Source organism: Molothrus aeneus, chromosome 5, assembly GCF_037042795.1.
Source record: "Molothrus aeneus isolate 106 chromosome 5, BPBGC_Maene_1.0, whole genome shotgun sequence".
NCBI classification, from domain to species: Eukaryota; Metazoa; Chordata; class Aves; order Passeriformes; family Icteridae; genus Molothrus; species Molothrus aeneus.
Window position 1 is genome coordinate 13,807,701 of NC_089650.1, and position 22,269 is coordinate 13,829,969.

General features: G+C 41.0%; 2 protein-coding genes across 3 annotated transcripts in view; one reads left to right on the forward strand and one right to left on the reverse strand.

The window, feature by feature from the left end:
• Positions 1–12,784, forward strand: part of BRAF (B-Raf proto-oncogene, serine/threonine kinase) — a 76,054-nt gene extending 63,270 nt beyond the window's left edge. For both annotated transcript variants that reach the window (XM_066549758.1, XM_066549757.1), the window contains 6 exons: positions 798–844; positions 1,409–1,527; positions 2,307–2,438; positions 5,058–5,192; positions 6,044–6,197; positions 11,820–12,784. In XM_066549758.1, the coding sequence (XP_066405855.1) occupies positions 798–844; positions 1,409–1,527; positions 2,307–2,438; positions 5,058–5,192; positions 6,044–6,197; positions 11,820–11,842 (610 nt within the window). In that variant the 3' untranslated portion in view covers positions 11,843–12,784. The remainder of the gene's footprint in view (positions 1–797; positions 845–1,408; positions 1,528–2,306; positions 2,439–5,057; positions 5,193–6,043; positions 6,198–11,819) is intronic.
• Positions 12,785–21,085: 8,301 nt separating this feature from the next.
• Positions 21,086–22,254, reverse strand: NDUFB2 (NADH:ubiquinone oxidoreductase subunit B2). Its single transcript, XM_066551164.1, has 4 exons — positions 22,159–22,254; positions 21,927–22,071; positions 21,765–21,849; positions 21,086–21,222 (listed from the first exon to the last, which is right to left on the reverse strand). The coding sequence occupies exons 1-3, from the start codon at positions 22,230–22,232 to the stop codon at positions 21,775–21,777; spliced, it is 294 nt and encodes a 97-aa protein (XP_066407261.1). The 5' UTR covers positions 22,233–22,254; the 3' UTR covers positions 21,086–21,222; positions 21,765–21,774.
• Positions 22,255–22,269: the final 15 nt, after the last annotated feature.

Sequence of the window (22,269 nt, forward strand, 5' to 3'; positions counted from 1 at the left end):
GCAGTTCATTGTGCCATTTTTCTACTCAGTATTCCATTACATTTTCAGTCAAGAGGCGTGGAGGTGTTTGCAGCAACCAGCCTTAGCCTTCTGTTAGCCTGTGCATCTCCCCAGGCTCCATCTGTAGGTAGGGGAGATGCAGAAACTGTTTTGTGAACACGATTCAAAGCAGAGACACAAATTGGGGCTTTTCCAGCAGTTTTGTGCCAATCTCATTGACTAAACAAAGAGCCATGGGAGACTAATTCAGGCTGTATCTGCTGTGGGGCAAGTGCTTTCCTCTGTGTTCCCTGCCATCTGTTTATCCAGGCTGCAATCAGGGGATCTTTTTTTCCACTCCTCTACTAAAAAGCAGTCAGTGTACCCGAGTACACATTGAGACTGGAAAGCACATTTAGCTCCTGCAATTTAGAAACACCTTATCTAAAGCTGTGACTAACTCACAAAGTCTTGACAGTCCCCATTAAGGCTGGAAGGCAGAAATTTCAGCACAGGATTGCATGAAAAAAATTAGTGAAGTTCTTTTTATTGTGAATATTGAGTTAGAATTGAAAAAGCAGAATTTGGAGCATAATTGTTATTCAGCAGTAGCATCAGATTTGAGCTGGAAGTCTAAGCTTTATTTTATTTTTTCCTGTGAATGTTGCAGAAACTGTCATGGGTAACTGAAGTTTTACTGCCTGCATAAATGTGCAGTTTGAATGTCAATATAATTTGTTTCAGTAGTACAGTGAATTTTGAGTTGTTGATTGGTGAAGTATTATCTAACCCACCTAATCTGTGACATTCCTTTTCAGTTATTTGCATGCCAAGTCAATCATCCACAGAGACCTCAAGAGTAATAGTATCCTTTCCCAGAGATGTAATTTTGGAAGGTGAAAGTATTCCTGGTTTTTGGTTTTTTTGTATTTTTTCTGCCAGAAATTAACTTACTGATATGAAAAGCTGTTCATGTGTGAATATTTGCCAAATAGAATTTTCACTGAGAAGGAGTAATATCACTAATAACAAAATAGGAGATGCTTACTGTGTCTTTTGAGTCAATTGCAATAACATAGGGAGTTTTAGTTGGTATCACAAAGATTTTTTTTGCATCCTTTGGTTTCTTCATGTAACGAAAGATTATGTGAGTTGGCTCATGGAACATTTTCAGCTTTTCTCATACTTGGCACTTCATGAAAGCCACCTGGCCATGGTCTGCTCAGCAGTGACCCAGTCATTACTTACATAACCCTTACCTACCGTAATTCACCATGCTGGCTGCTTAAAACCTGTGTGATGTGAATTCTTCAGTGATGCTGAATGGTTAAAACTGTCATGTTCATGTTGCAAATTTGTAGCTGTTCATTGTTCTTTTAGGACAGGACCAGCACTGCTTGTCTGTTTTCCCTTAACATTCCCCCCTTAGATATTTTTCTTCATGAAGACCTCACAGTAAAAATAGGTGATTTTGGTCTAGCTACAGTGAAATCACGATGGAGTGGATCCCAACAGTTTGAACAGTTGTCTGGTTCCATTCTATGGATGGTAAGCAAGGGGGAAGTAGTGAGCTTGTTTCAACAAATTTATTTACCTTTGGCCAAACTTCCTGCTCCTATCCCTCTGGCACATTGACATATAAAAGTTGGCTTAAGCTGGAAAATACAAGCAGTAATATGAAGTAGTAAATGAATGTTTTTCAATTCTTCTTTAAGCATGTGTTTTCCAGTAGTCAGCAGAAGAACTTTAGTGTCTCCATCTTTTATTCTGGGGTTTATACTGAAATGAAAACAGTGGCTAAGGAAAATGAATCAGTAGTTAATTAATATAATTAATTAATTATGTATCATTAATCTAGGGTTGAGGAGAAGGTGAGAAAAGCCTTGCAAAACATCCTGCAAAAGAGTAGAGGAACTAGCTCAGGAAAAAGTAAGATGCTCTTAAGTTTTAAGGATTCAAGAGGAGTTGCTTCATATTGCAATCTCTTGTGCAGCTCCACTTCCTCTTTTTCTCCCTGGAAAAGCTTAAAGCTCTGTTAGCTGGCATTAATGTCAGTGTCATTAGAATTCTAGTTCCAAATACATTCTCAGCTTGGCCAAGGTAATTTTGCTCTGTCACAGAAGAATAAAAGGGATCACCAAGCTGAAATGAAGCAATGAATTTTGAGATTCATGTCAGCATCCGCTCTGTATTAGGACCCAGTAACACCTGAAGGCAAGAGTGGGCCTTGCGCCTGTACCCTGGATAAGTCCATGTTTTGTTCCTAGTAGTTGAGGTGCAGCACAATGGAGAGAAATAAAAACTAATTCTTGCCTTTTCTGATACAGGCACCAGAAGTTATTAGGATGCAAGATAAAAACCCATATAGTTTTCAGTCGGATGTGTATGCATTTGGGATTGTTCTCTATGAATTGATGACTGGACAGTTGCCATACTCCAACATCAACAACAGGGACCAGGTAAGGGGAGGCACTGACTTCAGTCAAGAGTGGTCTGAAGCAGTGATTGATTCAGACTTAGGTGGTCAACTTTCTGATGTTCTGTGTGTTTCATGTTCTTGATTCTCATGCTGTGAGATGACATTTCTGCATTTTCTAGATCTGCGTCAGCAACATAGCAACGATTTACTTAATTCTATTGAGGCATTTTTTGTGTTCTTTTTATTTTAAATATAGATTTTCAGTTTCCTGACTGGTTGCCAGGATACTTATTAGGGAAAGAGCAGATTACTTAATAGTAATCTAGTTTAGAATAGTTCTGCAAAGGCACAATGATCCCCCATATGTGTGTTCAGTTATTCTTCTCATTCCCCCCACCCCTCCACTGCAGTGAATAATAAATAGTGCAGCTACAGGACTGACAAAACAGTCATCTCACCGAGTGTTTTATATTCATTTCAACTTTGAGAGAGCATGCACCATCTAACTGAATTGCAAGAAATTGCGTTTCTCAAATCCAGCTTGTCAGACAATATAACTTCCCACAGTCTGGGGATCCTATAAGATTACTTTAATGTGAACAAATATTCCATAAATCTTAATGATCCCACATGCTGTAATGCAACTCCATGGGACAGGCATGTTTGGGAAGGCATACCATTACTTCTGTCTAACCTGAAAATAGCATCTGTGCATCAAGATCTTTGATGTAAACTATTCTGTGTCTGAGCAGTGATGTATTTGTTGCTTCTGTGTCCTCATCCCTTGTTTTTTCACTGTCAGTACTTGAGAATTGAAACCATAGCAACGTTCATCTGTGAATGCCATTTTATAAGGCTGCTTCCCTATCTGCCAGAACACTTCATCCCAATTAATCAAATTTGGAGTGACTCCTTTTTAGTTTTCTTTTTCTTTTTTATCATTTTGGTTTTGCCTTTAATGTCTGGATTCCTGGCCAGATGGATCCAGCCTTCTAAAAAACGTATTTGGTCTTGTTTAGCTTTTACCTTTTAAGGTCTCAAAGATGAACCCAGTGATGTGGGTGCTTACAATGAAGTGCTGAAACAAATTTTAAAATGCAAGTGAAGCCAACATATGTGATCTGATGTCTTGAGTTTTGTCACTCCTTGTCTATTATATGAAAAGTTGCAGATATTCCTCACTCTCTGATGCATTTACATCAGCTACTATGACACAACCAAGATTCTTAGTGAACAAAGTGTCATTCTTGTTATACCTCAGAGTGTTTCTGTCACTTCAACAGATTTTTCTAGACTGTTCCTGTAGTGATACTCTCTTTTCTCTAGTCTAAAATAAAAGATTAACCCCTATATTATTTGTAAAGAAACTATTTGAAACATAAAGAGTAATGAGTTTTGAATAATTTCAGCTTGTGCCATTATTTAGAAAATATCAACTGCTAGATAATAAGAAATCTGATTGCAGCAGAGGTAAGGGTTGCAGTACATAAGTCTCTACTACAAAATCCTGCTCAGCACATGGGGTTTTCTAAAGGAACCATATGGGAGTTTTCTGTTCTTCCGTGATGCCAACACAGATGTGACTGAAGCAGAGTTAAAAAAGGACTAGGATTGTGTTAGTGTAAATAACATGTATAGCATGCTTGAGATGGGAGGGTTTCTGCTGTGGTTTTTTTCTTTCCCCAGTGTCAAGATATGAAATAGTTACACTTTATTAGAGAGAAGGTGTGATAAACCTGCTGGGTTGTCCGAGTTCTCAGAAAAGGCAGTGATTACTGCTGCAGCATGAATGGATCTTTGATTAGCTGGTTTGGAAGTGCTTTTTAGTGTTAGTGCTACTGCAGTACTCAAACCATGTTGCAAATGACCTTGGCTTGACATGATGATGTTTGATAGTTTTTTAATATACAAGAGATGATTAACCATATTTATGTTTCGTTTTCCTGCTTCCTATCAGTTTACTTGGTTTTATGCTGAAGTTTTTTCCTTAGGGGAAATATAAGCCTCCCATGTTGAAAGAATTACTGTAAAAATACCAAGCCTGTCTGTCTCCTCTTCTACAGAGAAGAGGGAGTTTCTCTTTTTCTTTTGAGGTGTTTTTTTCTTTTTTTTTTTTGTGGGACTGGGGGAGGTGGTCAAATGTCAAGAATAAGCTTATGTGTTGGAGAAGTATGTGATGGAATCAATTCTCAGAAAGTAAAGGGTTTTAATATCCAAAGTCCATGTGTTTCTTAAAATACCTTTCAATGTGAAGTTGTTGTTGATTTGTAATATAAAACAGAATATTTCTTTTTACAGAATTTTTATTTTTAGACATTCTGTTCCTGCCAGAGTTGCTTGTTCTTGTTTTTGTCAGTTTTTGACACTGAAGAACCATTCCTTAGATGGTTATTGCTATAAATGGTAACCATTTACTAGTGTTCAAGTTCCACAGAAATCTCTCTGAGGAGGAGGAAATATCTAATTTTTTTCTCTATACTGAATAGGTTAGCAAGCATTACTCTAAGAAATTTGTCAATTTCAATATCAGCTAATGTTTCCTGGGAGGAGAAACCTTGTTGCTGCAACCAAAATAGTCTAGCAAAATGTTCACCTTTTGTGATTGTTTATTTTATCAATTCAACTTCTTCCTCTTTCATTTTTTTCCTCTTAAATAAAGATAATTTTCATGGTGGGACGAGGATACCTATCTCCAGACCTCAGCAAAGTACGGAGCAACTGTCCCAAAGCTATGAAGAGACTAATGGCAGAATGCTTAAAAAAGAAAAGAGATGAGAGACCCCTTTTTCCACAGGTGAGAAATGCTCCTCTTAGCCCTCAACAGACATTACAATTTAAAGTTGTGAACTCACTGGCCAGTTCCAATTTTTTTTTATTAGTGCTATAGCAGGGTTTCATAAGAGACCTGGTTCAGTACTTAGTTCTGTTTAATTAGAAATGCTCATTTTCATTTCAAAACGCAGGTACTAAAATGACCTGTGTACTTGGAAAAGTATTTACATGTTGGAGAAAGTTTCAGCAGGGAGATAGTGAAAGTAAGAGTTACAGTTAGACACACAAATTAGTAGTTGGTAAATGTACTCAGAAATGTTTACACTGCCCTCCTTGCTCTCCCCAAGCTTCATGAAGGTAAACAGATAGTTTTGCCACAGAGCTTGGTTTTTATCGTGCCTGCTGAGGAAGGTTTGGGCTCAAAAAGCTTGAGGGGGAGGAGGGCAAAAATCTGATTTTTTTTTTTCCCCTGTTTTGAATGTAACGAAATCATTTTCAAAAGATAAAGAGCTCCCCCTGCTGACTTTTTGGTAAATGTTATTAAGCAAAACGCTGGCAGAGCTGGGTTTGTTTGCAGCAATGGCAGGTATGGGTACTAGGGCATAGACAAGGAGTCCAATAAAAAGCAAGTGTTTTCACTGTGCTTAGAGGGAATCTGTGCCTTTAAAAAGGGGGAAATTCCTCAATGGTCATTTTCAGCTTCCTTAGGATATAAACATTAAGAGTGCAGTGCAGTAAGCTATAGTTTAAAAATCCTTTTTTTAAGGTGTGTTTCAATATTTTTCTGTAGTTAGTTGATATTGTGCCTTTGGTTTTCAGAGAGAGACACAGCTTTGGAACAGCAAGTTTAATCATGTATTTTCTATGTTTTAGATTCTTGCCTCCATTGAGCTTCTGGCCCGGTCATTGCCAAAAATTCACCGCAGTGCATCTGAGCCCTCGTTGAACCGGGCTGGCTTCCAGACAGAGGATTTTAGTCTATATGCTTGTGCTTCTCCAAAAACACCCATCCAGGCAGGGGGATACGGTGGGTTTCCAGTGCACTGAACCAAAATGTGAAAGCATGTGCCTGTGTGTCTGTGTGCTGGTGTGTCCTGTGAGTGCCGGGTGTTTGTTCTCAGTTCTACCAGCTCTGATTGTAAGGGTTACTGAGGGAACAAGGGCTCACTTCCTACCACTGGGCACTGAGTGTTCCCAGCACAGTCTGTGTTGGTAACTACTGCCCTGGGAACAGCTGGCACAAGAAGAGCTGTAATGTCACGTAAGAGACATGGAAAAGTCACTTCAAAAGAAGCAAAAATCTTTTTAAGGTCATCAGGTGTCATTTTTGCCTAGTTTATTGATTGGAATTAGTTACTCAGGAGTGTATTTGATTTGAATCTACTCAAGCTGTGGTTGTATGTTGTTTTGGGGGTTTTGTGGGGTTTTTTTACTTCATTTAAGGTCATTATATTTGAGCAAAAAGCTTTAGATTCTTCATTTAGTTAGGCTATTCATGTGGGAAACACTTGGAAAGATAAATTTATCTTCAAGGCTGAACACAGTCAAAACTTTATTGTGGTCAGCAGAAGTGAGCAGATACAACACAGAATCCAAAGAAAGCCCTGAATAACATGTGACTCCTATCTTGAAAGTGGAAGTTTAATTTAGTACTGTTTAGGGAACATTTCTCCTACAGAAGAGTGGTTAATGGGTTTTTTTATGTTACCTTTTTCTCTAAATATTCTGACCTGATAGAGTTTACACCATCTCCAAATGTTCTGTTACAATGCAACACAGAAGAAATTCTGAATGTGCTTTTGCCAAGCTGCAAGGCTATTACTGGTAATGGTGCCTGTATCCTTCAATTAGTACGGATTTCAAAATTTATAAAAACATTTTAAATCTCAAGCATGACCAAGTGCTTTGAGAGGAAAAATGCTGCTAACACCCATAATAGGAAAAGAAGATTTGAAAAAGCAGTTTTGTTCATGGAAATCAGTGTTATACTACAAATTTTGTTAAGATGAAAAGTGTTAATTACTTTAATGTTGTTAAGAATACACTGAACATGCTTCTCTTCAGAGGCAAATTGATTTTTTCACTTCCATGGAAAAGCTGCTATTTGACTAGGCAGAAGGGAATCAGTTGGAATAAATATCTGAGAAAGTTAGACACCTTACCAAAATCCTCCTCACTTTGGAGACTGTATTTTTCTCTAGAGCATTGCTCTAGAACAAGTGCACCAGAGTAGTGGTTTAGGTTATATCAATCTTAAATGTCAGATATGAAAAGAAGATGTACAGACAGTGTTCTTGTATGTTTTGAGATGAATTATGTGGTTTTACTTGGTTTAAACTGCTGAGCTGTTAATTCTAACAGATTACTCTGCATTGGAAACAAGCTGTTGCTGCTCTTGTTAGGACTTCAAGGGCCTAGGGGGTGTTCCTAGTGGCTTCTGATTTACCTACTCACAGAGAAGTTGGCTTGTTTCTAGCAATACATTTTTGAAATAGATCAGGAATTCCAAAATGTTTTGGTTCACTGCTGTCTGGCAACTGAGCCTTTTAAAATGGGAAGCAGATTTAGAGAGCTTGAAGAGATATAGGCAATTTTTACATTTTCTGGATGGATTATAATGATCATTTTGACTTCTGCTGTTGAAATAGTTTGGGAACTAACTTTTCTCCTTTTCTTAGTCAAGAAAATTCAGCTGTTGAAATTTCTCTCTATGGAAATAGTTAACAGAGGACAGAAGTTGTTATTGTTTTAGAAAATCTGTTTCCCATCTTCCTCATAGCTTCACCTCATTTTGGCAGGCTTATCTTAAAATGAAAACAGGACTGAAGTGTTGTTTTCCTCTTTCATTCTCTATTTTATGTATCTGTTCTAGCACTGATGAGGAATGTTTCCAAAGCTGTGGGGTGTGGTATTTAGGACAGAGCAAGAGGATGCTAGTGGGTCTCCTGCAAAACTTAGAAATGGGGCATCCCACACAGAAAAGTCTTACCCACACAGGGAGTTACAGAGAGTGCAGAACCATCCCCATTGCCCTGTCCAGGTTTATTCTTGTTCAGGTCTGCCAGATCAGTTCAAACCAGTTATTCCTTGGAGCAGTGTTTTCCTTCTTGTTGTTAGGATTGTTCATCTGTGCTGTCAGAGCTGCAGTTATGGGGGAAGTGCTGCCATCCTTAGACACATTTGGCCCCATTTTCTGCTGTATGGTCAGCGCATTCTTCCTGTGTCACCTGTTCTTACTGAGCATTTTGGGTTCCATGGCCATAATGGGATTTTAGCTTCTCACTAAACATTTTATGAAGCCTAAAAGGAGGCTGTTTTGTGGATCATTAACTTTATCTGACAGAGGCATTTAGAGGTCTCATTTCTGTAAGTTCTAATTGCTGCTTCAATGAGATTTGGAAGTATCTGTGGGATGAAGGTGCCTAACTACACTTGTGGATTTGGGTCAGAGTTCTCAAAGGTGGAACTCAGCCATGTTGTTTAGAAACAGACACCTGTTGGTTCAGAAAACATGCCTGTAGGATCCTAGGTTTTTCTGGAGGAGTAATTTATAATAGGTGAGATTCCTTTTGATTTTACTTCCCTACATATCAGTACAGAAACAAAATCTATCTTAGTACCTTCAACATGCTCCTAATTTTTGCTTACCCAGTGGATAGTATCCATACAAAAGATCAGCACAAGATCCAACAGAAAGCTACCTCCTTTTTTTTTTCTGTGTCTCTGAATGTAAACCAGGCATAGTGTTGGAATCTGGTGTTTCCCTATGATATATCAGTCAGTCTCTGGTTCAGTAGGTAAGGCTGGCACAGCCTGGAAGGGAACCATTCTTCTCCTTAGGATTCTTCTGAAAAACATGGCATCTACCCTAGGATAAGGAGTACAGTTAAGATGATGTATGCATACCTTAGTAACCCCATGAATTCAGGTATCTTACAAATTTATGAGAGTACAGAATGGTAGCTGTATCTTAAATCCTTCCAGGAATTGGGGGTAGCAGGTTCACTCAGAACATGCTCTTGTAATGCATTGTTTGGAGGCAACATGAAAGATCTTGATCATCTTTTTACTGCAGATTTTTTGAAAGTGTGCATTTAAAATAGTTTCCACTTGCTCTGCATGAGACAAGCATGAAAAGACTGTAGTAGTTGACTTGAAAGGGTTTGTAAGTGTATATTTTCAGATGCTATCCATCCTTTGGAAAGAAATTGCTACCAGTCAAAGCAAATATCTGCAGTTCTGCTTGATAAAAAGCACCTCAGATGTCTGGCTTACAATGAATATAAATATCTGGGGATTCTTCTTGTAGCAAGTTGCTAAGCATGTGGTTTCATAGCTTGGTGTGGATAGGTATAGCCATGTACATATCTCAACTAGGGAAAGCTGTTACTGGCAGCTTCCTTTTACACATATTCAGCCAACATAATCCCCTTACTAGATGACCATGTTACCTATTTTGGTCTCCTATTGATTTGAGATCAGATTAACACTGGAATTTTGCAAGGGGAGATTTAGCATTAGCTTTTCAAAGAAAATGTGGTTGCTAAGGTTTTGTTTAAATGGCACGAAAGTCTGAAAATTACCTTTTTAAAGCTACCATTCTACTTCAAAGAAGTCTTTACTTCTGGTCCTGTTTTTCCATTGATCTTTCCCAACTAAAGATTCTTTGTCTTTTTTTTCTGAGAGTCCCTACATGACTATTAAAATCTGAATTATTACCAGAAGTAGGCAGAAGGACAAGATGAGTAATGAGGGAGCAATCTTTTTTTATACATTTATATCTTTAATCACTAGTTTAAAAAGGCAGACTGAAAAATAAATTAAATAGAGCATGTTCTGTAAGTGTAGCTAAGCATAAATGTCACTTAAAATTGACCTCACAGGCAATATTTGGTTACTTTTTTGTCCTTCTCTTAAAATAAAACATGTACAAAACTTGAGGTGTTTCTAGAAGATACTGTGAAGAGAGTTGAGAAGTCAGTGAAATGTAGCAAAAAAAGGCAAGAAAAAATTATCCAATATTTAGAGTATTTGGAGCAAGAGTTTCATCTGGTGGTAGAACTAGTAAATTAGGCAATTAGATCTGTCATGAAGCTTTTATTCTATTGTTGTTACACCTTAAGCCTGCCACCACGGTCCCTAAAGACACATAGAGCTTGAGGCCTGTCATAACTCCCTGTGCCACCCTTACTTTGAGCTTCAGGTGTACTCCCTTGTCATTTCCTGTGAGGCACAGAGCCCTTTCCCTGCTTTCTTCAAGTTCCCTTAGAGCTGGGTGAGCTGTTCCTCACAGGCCTTTTAAATGCCTTTTCTTCCCCCTCCTAGTGCAGACAGCTGACTACTCTTCTTGGTTCTACTCTTTGTAGAGCAAGGCATTCCACAGAATTAACACTCTAAGCCTAGAATTTTGTTTGCAGGGATGTTTCTGTTTTGTTTCCAGTATTCAGAATAACAATCTTGAGAAAAAACAAAACCAACAATACAATCACTCTTGAAAAGATGGAAGGACAGCAGATAGGCAGCAGTTGTTTGAATGTAATGGCATTCAAAACCTTTCTGTTGAACAGAACAAAGGCTCTCTTGTGCCTGCTTATCACTCCTTCAGTAATAGGGAAGCTGTGAGAAGTGCTGTCAAGAAAGTGGCATAAACTAACCCAAAATGCATATGAAATTCAACAGGAGGAAGTTATATGTATGTTTCTTTTCTCTTTCTCCTGAGTCCTTTTGATTATGCTTAGTTAGACACCCCTCACTAAAAATCCTGTAGAATACAATTTCTTTGTGGGTGGCAGGGAATTTTTTTTTTTTTTACTAAAGTATAGGATTAAGAGGATTAATATCTTAGACTCAGCTTCTATTCGGTCTTCTGTCAAACTCCTGAAAGACTTCAGGCAGCAATTTTACTCTGTGCCATAGTTGCATCCTCTCAGAAGTGGGACTATGAGTGTGTCTCACGGCACGGTGACACTGAATAAATTATGTAGGATTTCAGGACATCATCACATGTGAAAGCACTGCATATAATTATTCTTTATTCAGTAATTCTGAAGGAAGTATGGAGTTGCTTTATTTGTTATGCTCCCTGTTAGTGAGGGTTAATTTCTGGTCTGGGATTGAATAGACAATCTCTCCATTCTTATATTCTTATATTTCTGTCAGTGGGCTTGCTAAACCAAATCCTAGCACTCTGTAACACTGGTTTTCTATTCAGGCACTTTACTGTATATAGTCTTTAAAGGGTAGTGGATGTCTCATAAAGTTCTTTGTTATTAAATTAGTTTTACAACACAATAGAACTGGTTTGCAGTTGGATGCATTTATTGAAACTGGTGCTTCTTAGGAGGACATATGTGCAATAAGGAATTTAAAGTAAAATTAAGCTGATACATATAATTTTCAAATGCATGATGAATTAGACTTTGCTTGAACTTTCACCTTCTTGGGAAGAATGGGTACGGCTTGCTTTTAAGAAATCCTTTGTTGGTTAAATATGCTGGGTCTGTATTCAATGTTCTCTCACTGTATATTCTCTCATGCTTTAATTTTAACAGTTTGCATTTTTTAACATCTTTTATATTCAGCCTGATGTTCAACTAGTCTCGTAACTGAAATCACCTTTTAAAACCAAGCTCTTGTCCTCCCTCTACAGGAGAATTTGCAGCGTTCAAGTAGCCACAGCACCATGGCAGCACCCACTCTGTTATTTAAGTCTTGTGTTCCTACAGTTTCTTAACATCAAAACTCCATTCTGCTCCGCACAACCTAAAGTAATTTAGAAAAGATATCCATAAGCTTAAAAGTGGAGCAGAATGGAACCACCAGTCCAACACAATGGGAAAAAGTACCTTTTTGGGAACCAGAGTCCTCTGCTGCCAGTGTTTCTCCTTCAACACAAACCACCACGTGCATTCGGAGACCTGCAGTGGCTGCCTGTGCCGTTGGCATCACTCCCAGGAGAGGAGAGGGCGCTCGTGGTGTGACTGTGGTGCTCGGGGCGGGGACGGAGCTGCTGCTGCTGCTGCTGAACTTAGGAGCCTTGCTTTGGAGGGTCTGCCGGCCGCCTTGCTCCCTCTAACAGTGTCACCATCACAGCCTCAAGGGCTGATGAGCGCTCATTTCAATGAATCATTTTCCATTCTGATCCTTTTTTTTTTCCCTGGTGTACTTACTGATTTATGGACAACGCAGTATCCCCTTTTCGTTGTATTACAGTGTCAAGCACCTCAATCTGTCTATATTGCTGGGGTTTATTCCTTTAAAATTTAAAGTGTGGGGCAGTGGGAGCTGGAGATGTTATTCTGAAGGCAGAGAGGTTTATCTGAAGGAAAAGGGGATGCTGCCACACCTTTTTTTCAGATTTACTTTACCACTTCTTTAAAAGAACAAACAACAACCACCATCCTTAACCTTTTTCCTTTTCCAGTATTTTCTTGGTGTGTGCATATACAACATCTTTTTGAAGGATTAGGTCGATCCTTCTTTTGTTGGTCCAGCAACAAACTGAAGTTTAAAAAAAATGTAGCGAGATTGTCCTCTCTTTTATTTTTTTTTTGTATCATATGATACAATGTATTTATCAAAGATGCTACTGCAGCATCTAAAGTCTGTAGAAATCCTGATACAGACTGTGAATGGTGTATGTACCTACTTTAAAAGTTTTATTTTAAACGAGGGTGCAGGTTAATGCCAGGTACCTTACCAATATGTAATGTTTTCATAAATGAGGAAAAAAGTTCTCAGGTTGAATTGAATTCAAATACAATCCCCCCCTAGAATTAGACATTCCAAAAATTATGTTTTGGTACTTTCAAGAGCTTTTTTTAAAGGATTTTTATCCTGTTAACTAAACGTCCTCTGATAAGTGTGTGTAAATGTGGAGCATCTTGTCCTAATGGCAAGTTGTTAGATCAAAACAAAACGGTACTTGCTGGATCCACGCTAACTACTCCTGCTCTCATTGCTTTCCTCCCTGTCATCTCTTCCCTTCTGCTCATCTTTCCCCTCTGTACACTTTGCAAACTAGGACAAAGGTGGTGGTGTCTCCATTAGAGTGCTTTGTTTTCCTGTCCTCCAGTCCTGGTTTTCAAATGGTTAGTAGCTTTTTGAAAAGTTACCCAGTCAGGGAAAACAACAACTCATAGAGTTCTGCACATCATTTACCTCTAGTAGAATATCTTGTGATGTGATCTGCTTGCAGAGTTCTCTGGTATGTGGTATTACCTGTAAATTATTTGTACAGAGGCAAGGCAGACCACATTGGAAAGAAACTCAAGCTCAGACAGAAGTTTCCATAATTTGATTCATATCAGCCCTGTACCACTCCAGGTGAGGCAGGAGAACTGACCCCCCTCTAGCAGAGAGGTTCTTGCTGGGAGGAGGTGGGGAGTGTTTAACAAAATCATGACAAATAAGGAGTTAAGTGTGTGTGAATGTGGTGTCCATGCTAAACGTGGATGTACCAAGTGAGGGTGCTGTCCTTCCCTCCCTAGGGGAAGGGGGACTGTTCCTGTCTGCAGAAGGTGCTCCCAGATGAAGGGAGAAAAGCACCTCAGAAGTAGAAGGTGTTTTTAATACCCTGGAATGTTGCGGTGTTGCTGGTAGTCTGTTACGTTTGTCAGTAAATATTTACTGGGGCTATAGGAACCGGACTGATCTGAAGTGGGAATTAAAACTGAAATACTGTGTATTCATATTAATTCCACAAACATTAGCAAGATAGCAATAGTGAATGACTTAATAGTCACTACAAGAATGAAGTGATTCATGTTGGTACATGAACAGAATCGATTTTGTGTACTGGACACATTTTAAAAACGAAGGAAAAAAAAGCACAATTTTTTTTCTTGTCTGCTGTGGGTCTTCAGATGCTGTAAGGTTTTTACCTTAATGAGGTTGGCAGGAATTTAAAAAGTAGCAATAGCCACTTTCCAGTGTGGAGAAGCTGATGCAGAGCAGTGGTAGCAGATGGTGCAGTCAGAGTGCTCCCTGGTGATCGTCTGAGGCCAGTACCTGAGAGGTGGAGGGAGCCTGGGGCCACTGCTGGCAGCAGGCAGGTGAGAGCATTTACCAGATACAGGCTCCCAGGGGAAAGGAGTCCCTGCTTCTCCTTTCACCCCATGCTTGGCTCCAGCCCCTTTATGGGCTGTGGCCCCATTTGTACGTGTCAGGGATACTGAGGTCAAAGTTCTCTCAAAAGAAGCTGTTAACAGAGCAAGTATGGACAGGTGGTTCAACACTCATTTGTTTCACAGATCATGTTAAAAGCTCTTGTTTCCTTCCACAAAGTCATGCTGGCAGAAAATTCTGTGTTAGGAACTTCATTCTATCTTTGCTTAAAATGAACTTACTTTGGTGAAGATTCATTACCCATTAGTCTACAATATGCTTCTTGAGCCCATAGGAAAAGCACAAGGAAAATTGCTATCCTTGTCCATGCAAAGCACTTTATAAGTAACACATGATCTCTGGGTTTTTTTTTATTGGGGTTTGTTTGTAGCTTTTATTGTAGCTTTGTTTTTCTTTTTCTGTTTCTCGGGGGTTTTTTTATTTTTTTCCCTGAGGAATGTGCAAGTTATTTGGCTGCTGTTTAGAGAAGTCCTTTCAGGATGCATTTCTACTGGTTTTCTCGTTTGTTTGTTTCCCTCCAGATAGCTGTAGTAATGTGTGTTTGTCTGTAAGAGTTCCCAGGTAATGCTCATACAAAACTTTGAAAGAAATGTAGTTTGTAAATAATTGGGATTATTTTTGGTTTTATCTTTGATCCTTCCGGAGTTTTTCTGGATGTCTTGCATGCCATCAGAATCAGTCTTAAAGATGCCCTTTAGATATTTAATGAATGGGGAATCAAGAATAGATGAGAAACGAGTGCTCTCTGTAGCAGTGGGATGAAGGAAGTAGAGTGAAATGACCAACATGTTCATGCCTGTTGCCCTAAATTCCTTAAGCTCCTTCATGGTATCCCAGCCACAGGCACATGCCATAGTATGGAAATGTGAGTACATCCTTCATGTGCACATGTTGGGACAAACACCTAGAGAGTCATTCTGCTTCTTTTAGCTCTGTAGTATTTTGTATTTCATAATCATTTGCAAAAATACCAGTGTCCAGTTCCAGCTATTCATGTCTTTATCAACCAGGCACAGACCTTCCCCTCAGCCTTTCCTTTTCCATACAGGTGATAGAGGCCTGTTACCTGTTACACCTTCCTGCTCAGAATGTGATTGTTTCCCCTGCATATTTGCCAGAACTGCAACATTGTGGAGGAGCTCAAACCAAATGGCAGGGATATAGAGGCCAGGTTACTTTGAAAGTAATTGATGTGTCAGTAAGCCCTACATAGCCCCAGATACAATTAGCCTAGTCATTTTTTTTTTTTCCTAAACTAATGCAGGTTATTAGATGAATCCACTTCTACTTTTTATGCTTACCCAAAATCATCTTTTCTTGTACTTGACTGCTCTAGCAGCTGATGATGATGCAGAATGTTTGAGAACAAATACTGTCATTTTACCATGGTGTCTTAGCATCACTTGGATTAGTATGTGCTCCTTAGAGGCAGAATTTGGCCTTTGTGACATAAAATGAATGAAATTCTGATTGTTGATAAATACCATGTCTTTCCATAAATGCCCAGACTGGGGGGAAAGTACCCTGACGATTACACATAAATAGTTTTTCTTCTGTGTTTGCCTGGTGGTGTAAATGCATCCAACATTTTAGAGAAGGCTGAGGGAAGCCAGATCCCCAGACACCTCACAAACAAGTATGGATTGAAGCTTTGATATCTGCAGAGACTAAGTTTAGGGAAGAAGCATGTAGACACTTAACACTTCTGCAACCTCTAGAATTCATTCCCCTCTTGACTGTGAGTGCAGCATTTGTAGCACAAACTCTTCATAGTACTGTAGACATGTCCTCTGTTGATAAAATGTATCACCAGTAGCACAGTGGGACAGGCAAAGCCTCTAGGTACAGTCAAGTTAAAAAGCAGCTGCATGAGTGGACTCTTAGGCCATCACTTTGAAGGTGCTGAGTGTTTTGGTTTTCTCTGATGCATTTTACATAGAAGCTTATGAAACAAACTTTGTTTAATGCAGCCTTGTTACTGTGCATTTGCACTTGGTGTTTGGTTTGGCATGCATTTGAAAGACCTGTCTTCACTGCTTCATTACTTCATACCAACTTCATACCCACTATATGAAGTTTAGCCAGGGCAAGTATTGCATTCTGCACCTGGGGTAGGTAACCCTGGTTGTGTGTATAGGCCAGGGGATGAGAGGCTGCAGAGCACAAAGGGACCTGGGGGTCCTGGTTGATGGCAAGCTGAACACAAGCCAGCAGTGCCCTGGCAGCCAGGAGGGCCAGCCCTGTCCTGGGGGCACAGGCCCAACATGGCCAGCAGGGCAAGGGAGGGATTGTCCTGCTCTGCTCTGGGCTGTGGCAGCCTCACCTCGAGTGCTGGGGCAGTTCTGGGTGCCACAGTGTAAGAAAGACTATTACTATTAGACTATTATTAATGAACTATTAGAGAGTGTCCAGAGGAGGGTCATGAGGATGGTGGAGGGGAAGCTGTATGAGGAGCAACTGAGGTCTCTTGGTGTGCTCAGCATGGAGGAGACTGAGGGGAAACTCACTGCAGTTACAACTCCCTCGTGAGGGGAAGAGGAGGGGCAGGCACTGATCTCTTTCCTGTGGTGACCAATGACAGGACCCAAGGGAATGGCCTGAAGTTGCATCAAGGGATGTTTAGGTTGGATATCAGGAAAAGGTTCTTCATCCAGGGGCTGGCTGGGCACTGGAACAGGCTGCCCAGGGCAGTGGGCACAGCACCAAGCCTGACAGAGCTCAAGAAGCATTTGGACAATGCTCTGAGGCACGTGGGGTGATTCTTGGGGTGTCCTGTGCAGGGCCAGGAGATGGACTTTGATGGCCCTTGTGGGTCCCTTCCAACTCAGCATATTCTATGATGCTGTCATTCTTATCTAATAAATAATCAGAAGAGCAGAGCCAGATTGTTAAAATTAAAAAGTTTGCATTTAAGTTTCAAGGATGCTGACACAAAAGCTACTAAGTCAACACTATGACAGCAGTAACTATGAACCTGTGGAAGGAGGAAGCTCTAAAAGCTGCAGAATACAGACTACACCAAGAGCGAATTCAGATGCAAACTAACTTCTCTCTTTTGTTCAGAAAAGAGAGCTACCAAGACCCTCTGTTCAATGGTTTACATAGGGATCCCCCAAAACAGTTTTTGTAGTTTGCCAAATGATCACGTGCCTTTGCAACCTTAAAAAGTACAACAGAATGTAAACCAGGTGCTTTGTAACTAGAGCAGTGTCTTTGGTTTACATCTGCTGCAGTGGTTTTGTATATAGCTATCCCTGTATGTAGGTAGTTTGGAGTTGGTCAACTCCTGTAAAGGAGCAGGGAGGGCAGAGAGCATTCCCCTAAATACCTGTTAGCATTTCAAAGCTAAGAATTGAAGGATACCAAATTTAGTTACAGTAAACCTGCTGCTTGAAATCTGCTCTATCAACAGGTAATGAAATTCATTTAACTTAAAAGCAAGTAAGCCCTCCTTCCCTTCCAAAGACACAGAGATCTTGTTAAGGAAAGCTCCAAAGAGGCCCAAAGCTACTCTCTTAAAGCATCTTGGAATGAGATGGTAGGTGGAGAATGAGGGCTAGATGAGGAGAAACTGGTGGCTAGCATTCATGTAATCAAGGTTCACATGTATCAGACCATACAATTAGTTCCTTGTCCCAGAAAATGCAGTAAGTTTTGTTTCTGGAATGTCACCAGGTTTCCTCACTGCTTCCCTGGGCCTCTTGCAGTTGCTGTTCAGTGATCACATCCCATTATTGCACATGAACTGTGGGAGATGGTAGGTGTCTTGTCAGCTGAGGGACAACCAGTAGGTGTGAATTTGATTTGTTCAAATTTCAAACTGGTTACGTAGACTTCTGGCAGTACCTACATATCAGTGTCATATTTAATCTACTTGTCCATGAAGGACAAAATAATGGGTTTGGATATTAATGCTTTTCCAGATCTTTTCCTTTTCTTCCTTGGGGCAGGACTTTTGGCATAATTGTAACTTACAAAGTTATGTATAAATGCACAGTTCATATGAGATATCAGACCAATTTTAATTTGGGTTTGTTCCTTTTAGAAAACAACGAGTAAAAATGTTCTACTTATGTTCCAGGAACTATCTGGAATCCTACCTACCCCAAAATCTGCACTAAAAGTACATGTCATAGTTATTTTGTCTCTCCTTTTTTTTTTCTTTTTTTTTTGGGGGGGGGGTGGGTTTTTTGGTTTTTCTTTTTTTTTTTTTTTTTGTTTAGGAACTTCTAAACTACCTAGTATTTGCTTCATAGCATCCAGCAGCAGTGTGTTCAGCTCACCCAGCCTCCTCAAGAGCCAACAGTGCCCTGTCCAGTCATTTTGTCTAGTTTGCCATGTTTGCAGCAGCTGTTAAAATAAGCCTAGTGTGATATTTACTTTTGAGCAAGTAAACCACAAAAGTAACTTTGTTTTCTTTTTTTGTTGTTTATTTGGGTTTGGAAGATGGTCAGGTTTTGTTTTGATAGGTGTCATTCTGTGTTGCATTTGTGTATTCACCCTTGTTGAAGAGAAAATCCATCTGTGTGTTTGAGAGTTCAGTGGAATATTAGGAGAAGAAATGAAGCCCATCACCTGGGCATGGATGTTGGATCTAGGGGGAAAAATGGACCAAACTTGGGTGTTGGGTTATTTGGGGATGGTGGGGGGTTGTGAGGGCATAATTTAAATTAACTCTGTCTAAAATAAAGTGTAAGTGCAATAAATGTGCTTTTTTATTCAAAGCTGTGAACCTTTCGAAAAAGAAAAACCACAAAAAAAGTCAACCAAAAAAAAAGCACATCATTCTTTCATGAGCCTTGTGTCCTACCTGCCTCCCCTTCCTCCCCCTCTCCACACTTCTCAACTGACAGAAACGTGACAGTGGCCAACTTGCATGTGTTGGTAACCCAAATTAACCTTGCTGTTTGGGGGAAAGTCCCAAACAGGGCAAAGTCCTGCCCCCTACTTCTGTTCCACTCTTGAAATCCTCTTGGACTCAGTGCTGCTCTAGAGCAGGGTCTGTCCCTCTCTGGGATGCAGGAGCCAGCCCATGTGCTCTGTGCTCATCCTGACTCCAAGTGCAGAGCTCCTCCTGGCCCTCCCTTCTCCAGGTGGAACCCTCTTCCCCCCATCCCTGTGGGTGTAGTGAAGGCTCTCCTGGGCTGGGCAGTGACTTGGTTCTCCAGCAATTGCAAAAGGACTCAGCCATCAGCTGCCTGATGGGATCCCCCTTTCCCTGCCCCAACACACACATGCAGGCTGGCCACTGCTGCCTTCTGTGACTCTGCCTTGTTCAGCAGGAGCAGGTGTAGCTGTGTGTAAGCTGTTGTGCATTACTTGCACTGTCTCTCTTTCTTACTTGAGCACAGGCTGCTTTTCCTAGATTAGGAAAGGGGCACAGGTCTCCCGGGCTTCCCAGGGAGCACCATGCATTGAGCAGTGATGGAAGGGGTAGCACTCACTGGCTGGACCCTCTGGGGGAGTAAGAGAGGACTGGCTTGTTTAAAGTTTATAGATACCCAGATCTATATCCTTTAAACTTTATTATTTTTATATATAGTCGAGACAATGGCATTACCTCATAATACAGAGGCTTGTTTATGAGAGGCAAAGTACATAGTAAGGAGAGGAAAGGGAAATTTATATACAGATTTGATTTCTTTTGTTTGTTTGTTCCTTAGTGCAATGAAATGTATGTCCCACCACTTTAAACTCTGTGCTAACACATTCCTTTCAGCTGTATTTCTTTTTTTTTTTTTTTGACCACCAGAGGTTTGCAAGGGGCTTATGACTGCAAAGTAGAAGGTCCAGTCTGGTTACTTAAAAAAAAAAAAAAACAACCCATTGTGTTAGTAGATTTCCATAGCTGCTTTTTAAAATCTACAATGGAGTAATTGTTTCAAAACTTGTATTTATTTTTTAATTCATAACAAAATGTTTATTTTTGGTTTCCTGTTAGATAGGTCATGGCAACTCCCCTTCGTTCCTTCTCAAGTTTCCCCTGTAATTGCCAATACAACTTATTTTTCTTGTTTGTTCCTTCTCCCTTTACTTTTGTTGTCCCTTCATTTGTACTTTGGAGTTTTTCTCATGTAAATTTGTACAATGGGAAATATTGTCCAGTTTGGTTAGAGAGCATGGAGACTTAAAACATATTAAAATTTGATAGCTGAATTCAGATTGAAGAAAACTATTTCAGTGTAAAGTTATTTAAAGAACTCTGTATTATATGAAAGGCAAAAAGTTCTATGTACTTGATGTGAATATGAGAATACTGCTATAATAAAGATTGACTGCATGGAAAAGTCTGAAGGAGATTGTTTATTGTGTCATGCATGACTCCTCTCCACAAAGTTAGAGGGGTGCAACTCAGGTGGTTAAGGGGAGTGAAAAAGTTAGTTTAGGATATAACTCTGGAAATGGAGAAGAAAAAAAATCAAGGGACTCCTGCAGTGTAACCCCCCTTCTCCCTTCATCTTAAACTGGATCACTGCCTCCTTGACTGCTGTGCTGAACCCTAAGGCATTTTTACCTTTACTATTCTGAACTTTATATACCCAAGGGGGGTTTTCCTTCATCCTAGGAAAAGCCTGGCACCAACTGGTCTGGGTTCTGTTCTGGGTAAATTCTCCTGCTTCTATGGCAATTTCCCATTCACCTCTTCACTGGTTATTTGGCAGAGCCTTTATTGATAAGACTGTAACCTGCCATGCACTAATGGACCTTATTTCTTGAGGCAAGCACATTCTCTATCAAGCAGGTGTTACAGAAGCTCATGTGTACTCAAGAACTACAACTTTAAAGCTGTCATGGTCATTTTCCAAGAATTTTACTTAAAATAGGAAAAAAATACAGTTCAGCTTCAGCTTTGTTTACAGTTTTATTCACATAAGGACCCAGGAGCCAAAGATTTGGTTCCAGGGGCCTCAATTAGTTCCAGGAACCTGAAAATAACAGAAGAAAAACCTGAGAACCTTTTTGCTCATCATTTTCCCACCATGCAGAGCAGAAGGATGTCCTCAATGCTCCCTTCAGCAGTAGCTGAAGCTTTTGGTTTAGAGCTGTAATCTGTGACACAACAGCTTAAAAAAAGAACTGGATAGAAACAAAAGCCTAAAACGTTTAAGGGGACATCTGGACAGATGTCTCTAGAAACAGAGCATGTCTTCGAAGTTGGATAATGCTGCGTCTACACAACAGCATGAGTAAAATAATTTAGAACCGGTACCAGGTAAGCTACAACTCCTAACCAAGTCGGTTGTTACAGTGCAGCCTTATATTGCCAAAACGGGGCTCCCTGGCCTCAGGCAGCCGAGACACGTGTGTGAAGGCCATGAGCAGTGCGGACACGGCCTCCTGTACCGCCGAGGCTGGGCGGGTTTCCCCTGGGCAGTGCTGGGAGCAGGCTCCCTGCAGCAGTACCAGCCGGGCACGGTGCCCGGGGCCGCGCTCAGGGCCGAGCGGGGAGAGGCGACGGGAGCCGTACCGGTGTGCTGCTATTCCTCATCGTCCGGAGGGATGCCGAGCTCCTCGTCCGTCCAGGCCGAAGCGTCGGGATACGGGAAGTGTCCCTGGGAGAGAGGCCCGTCAGAGGTGTCCTACCTGCCCGGCCCGCGCCCCCCGCCCCCGGCCGCCGCGCCGGCCTCACCAGCACCATGTCCGAGTTGTGCCAGAACTGCCAGAGGATCCAGAACCACATGAAGCCGCTGAGCGCCTCGCCTCGGATCACCTGCGCCCGCGTCAGCTCCGGGAACTGCCGGTACCGCGGCGGGATGTGCACCCCGCCGCCCGCGCTGCAACACAGCACGGCCCCGCCTCACTCCGGGCCCCACCGGCCCCGGCCCGCCCGCCTGCCCCGCTGCCCGGCCCGCCCCGCTCACCGCCGCCGCCCGGGCACGGCGGCCCCGGTCCGCAGCAGCCGCCCCGCCGCTCGGCCCAGCGCTGCCACCACCATGGCCGTGCCCAATGTCACCCGCACCGCCCAGCAACGG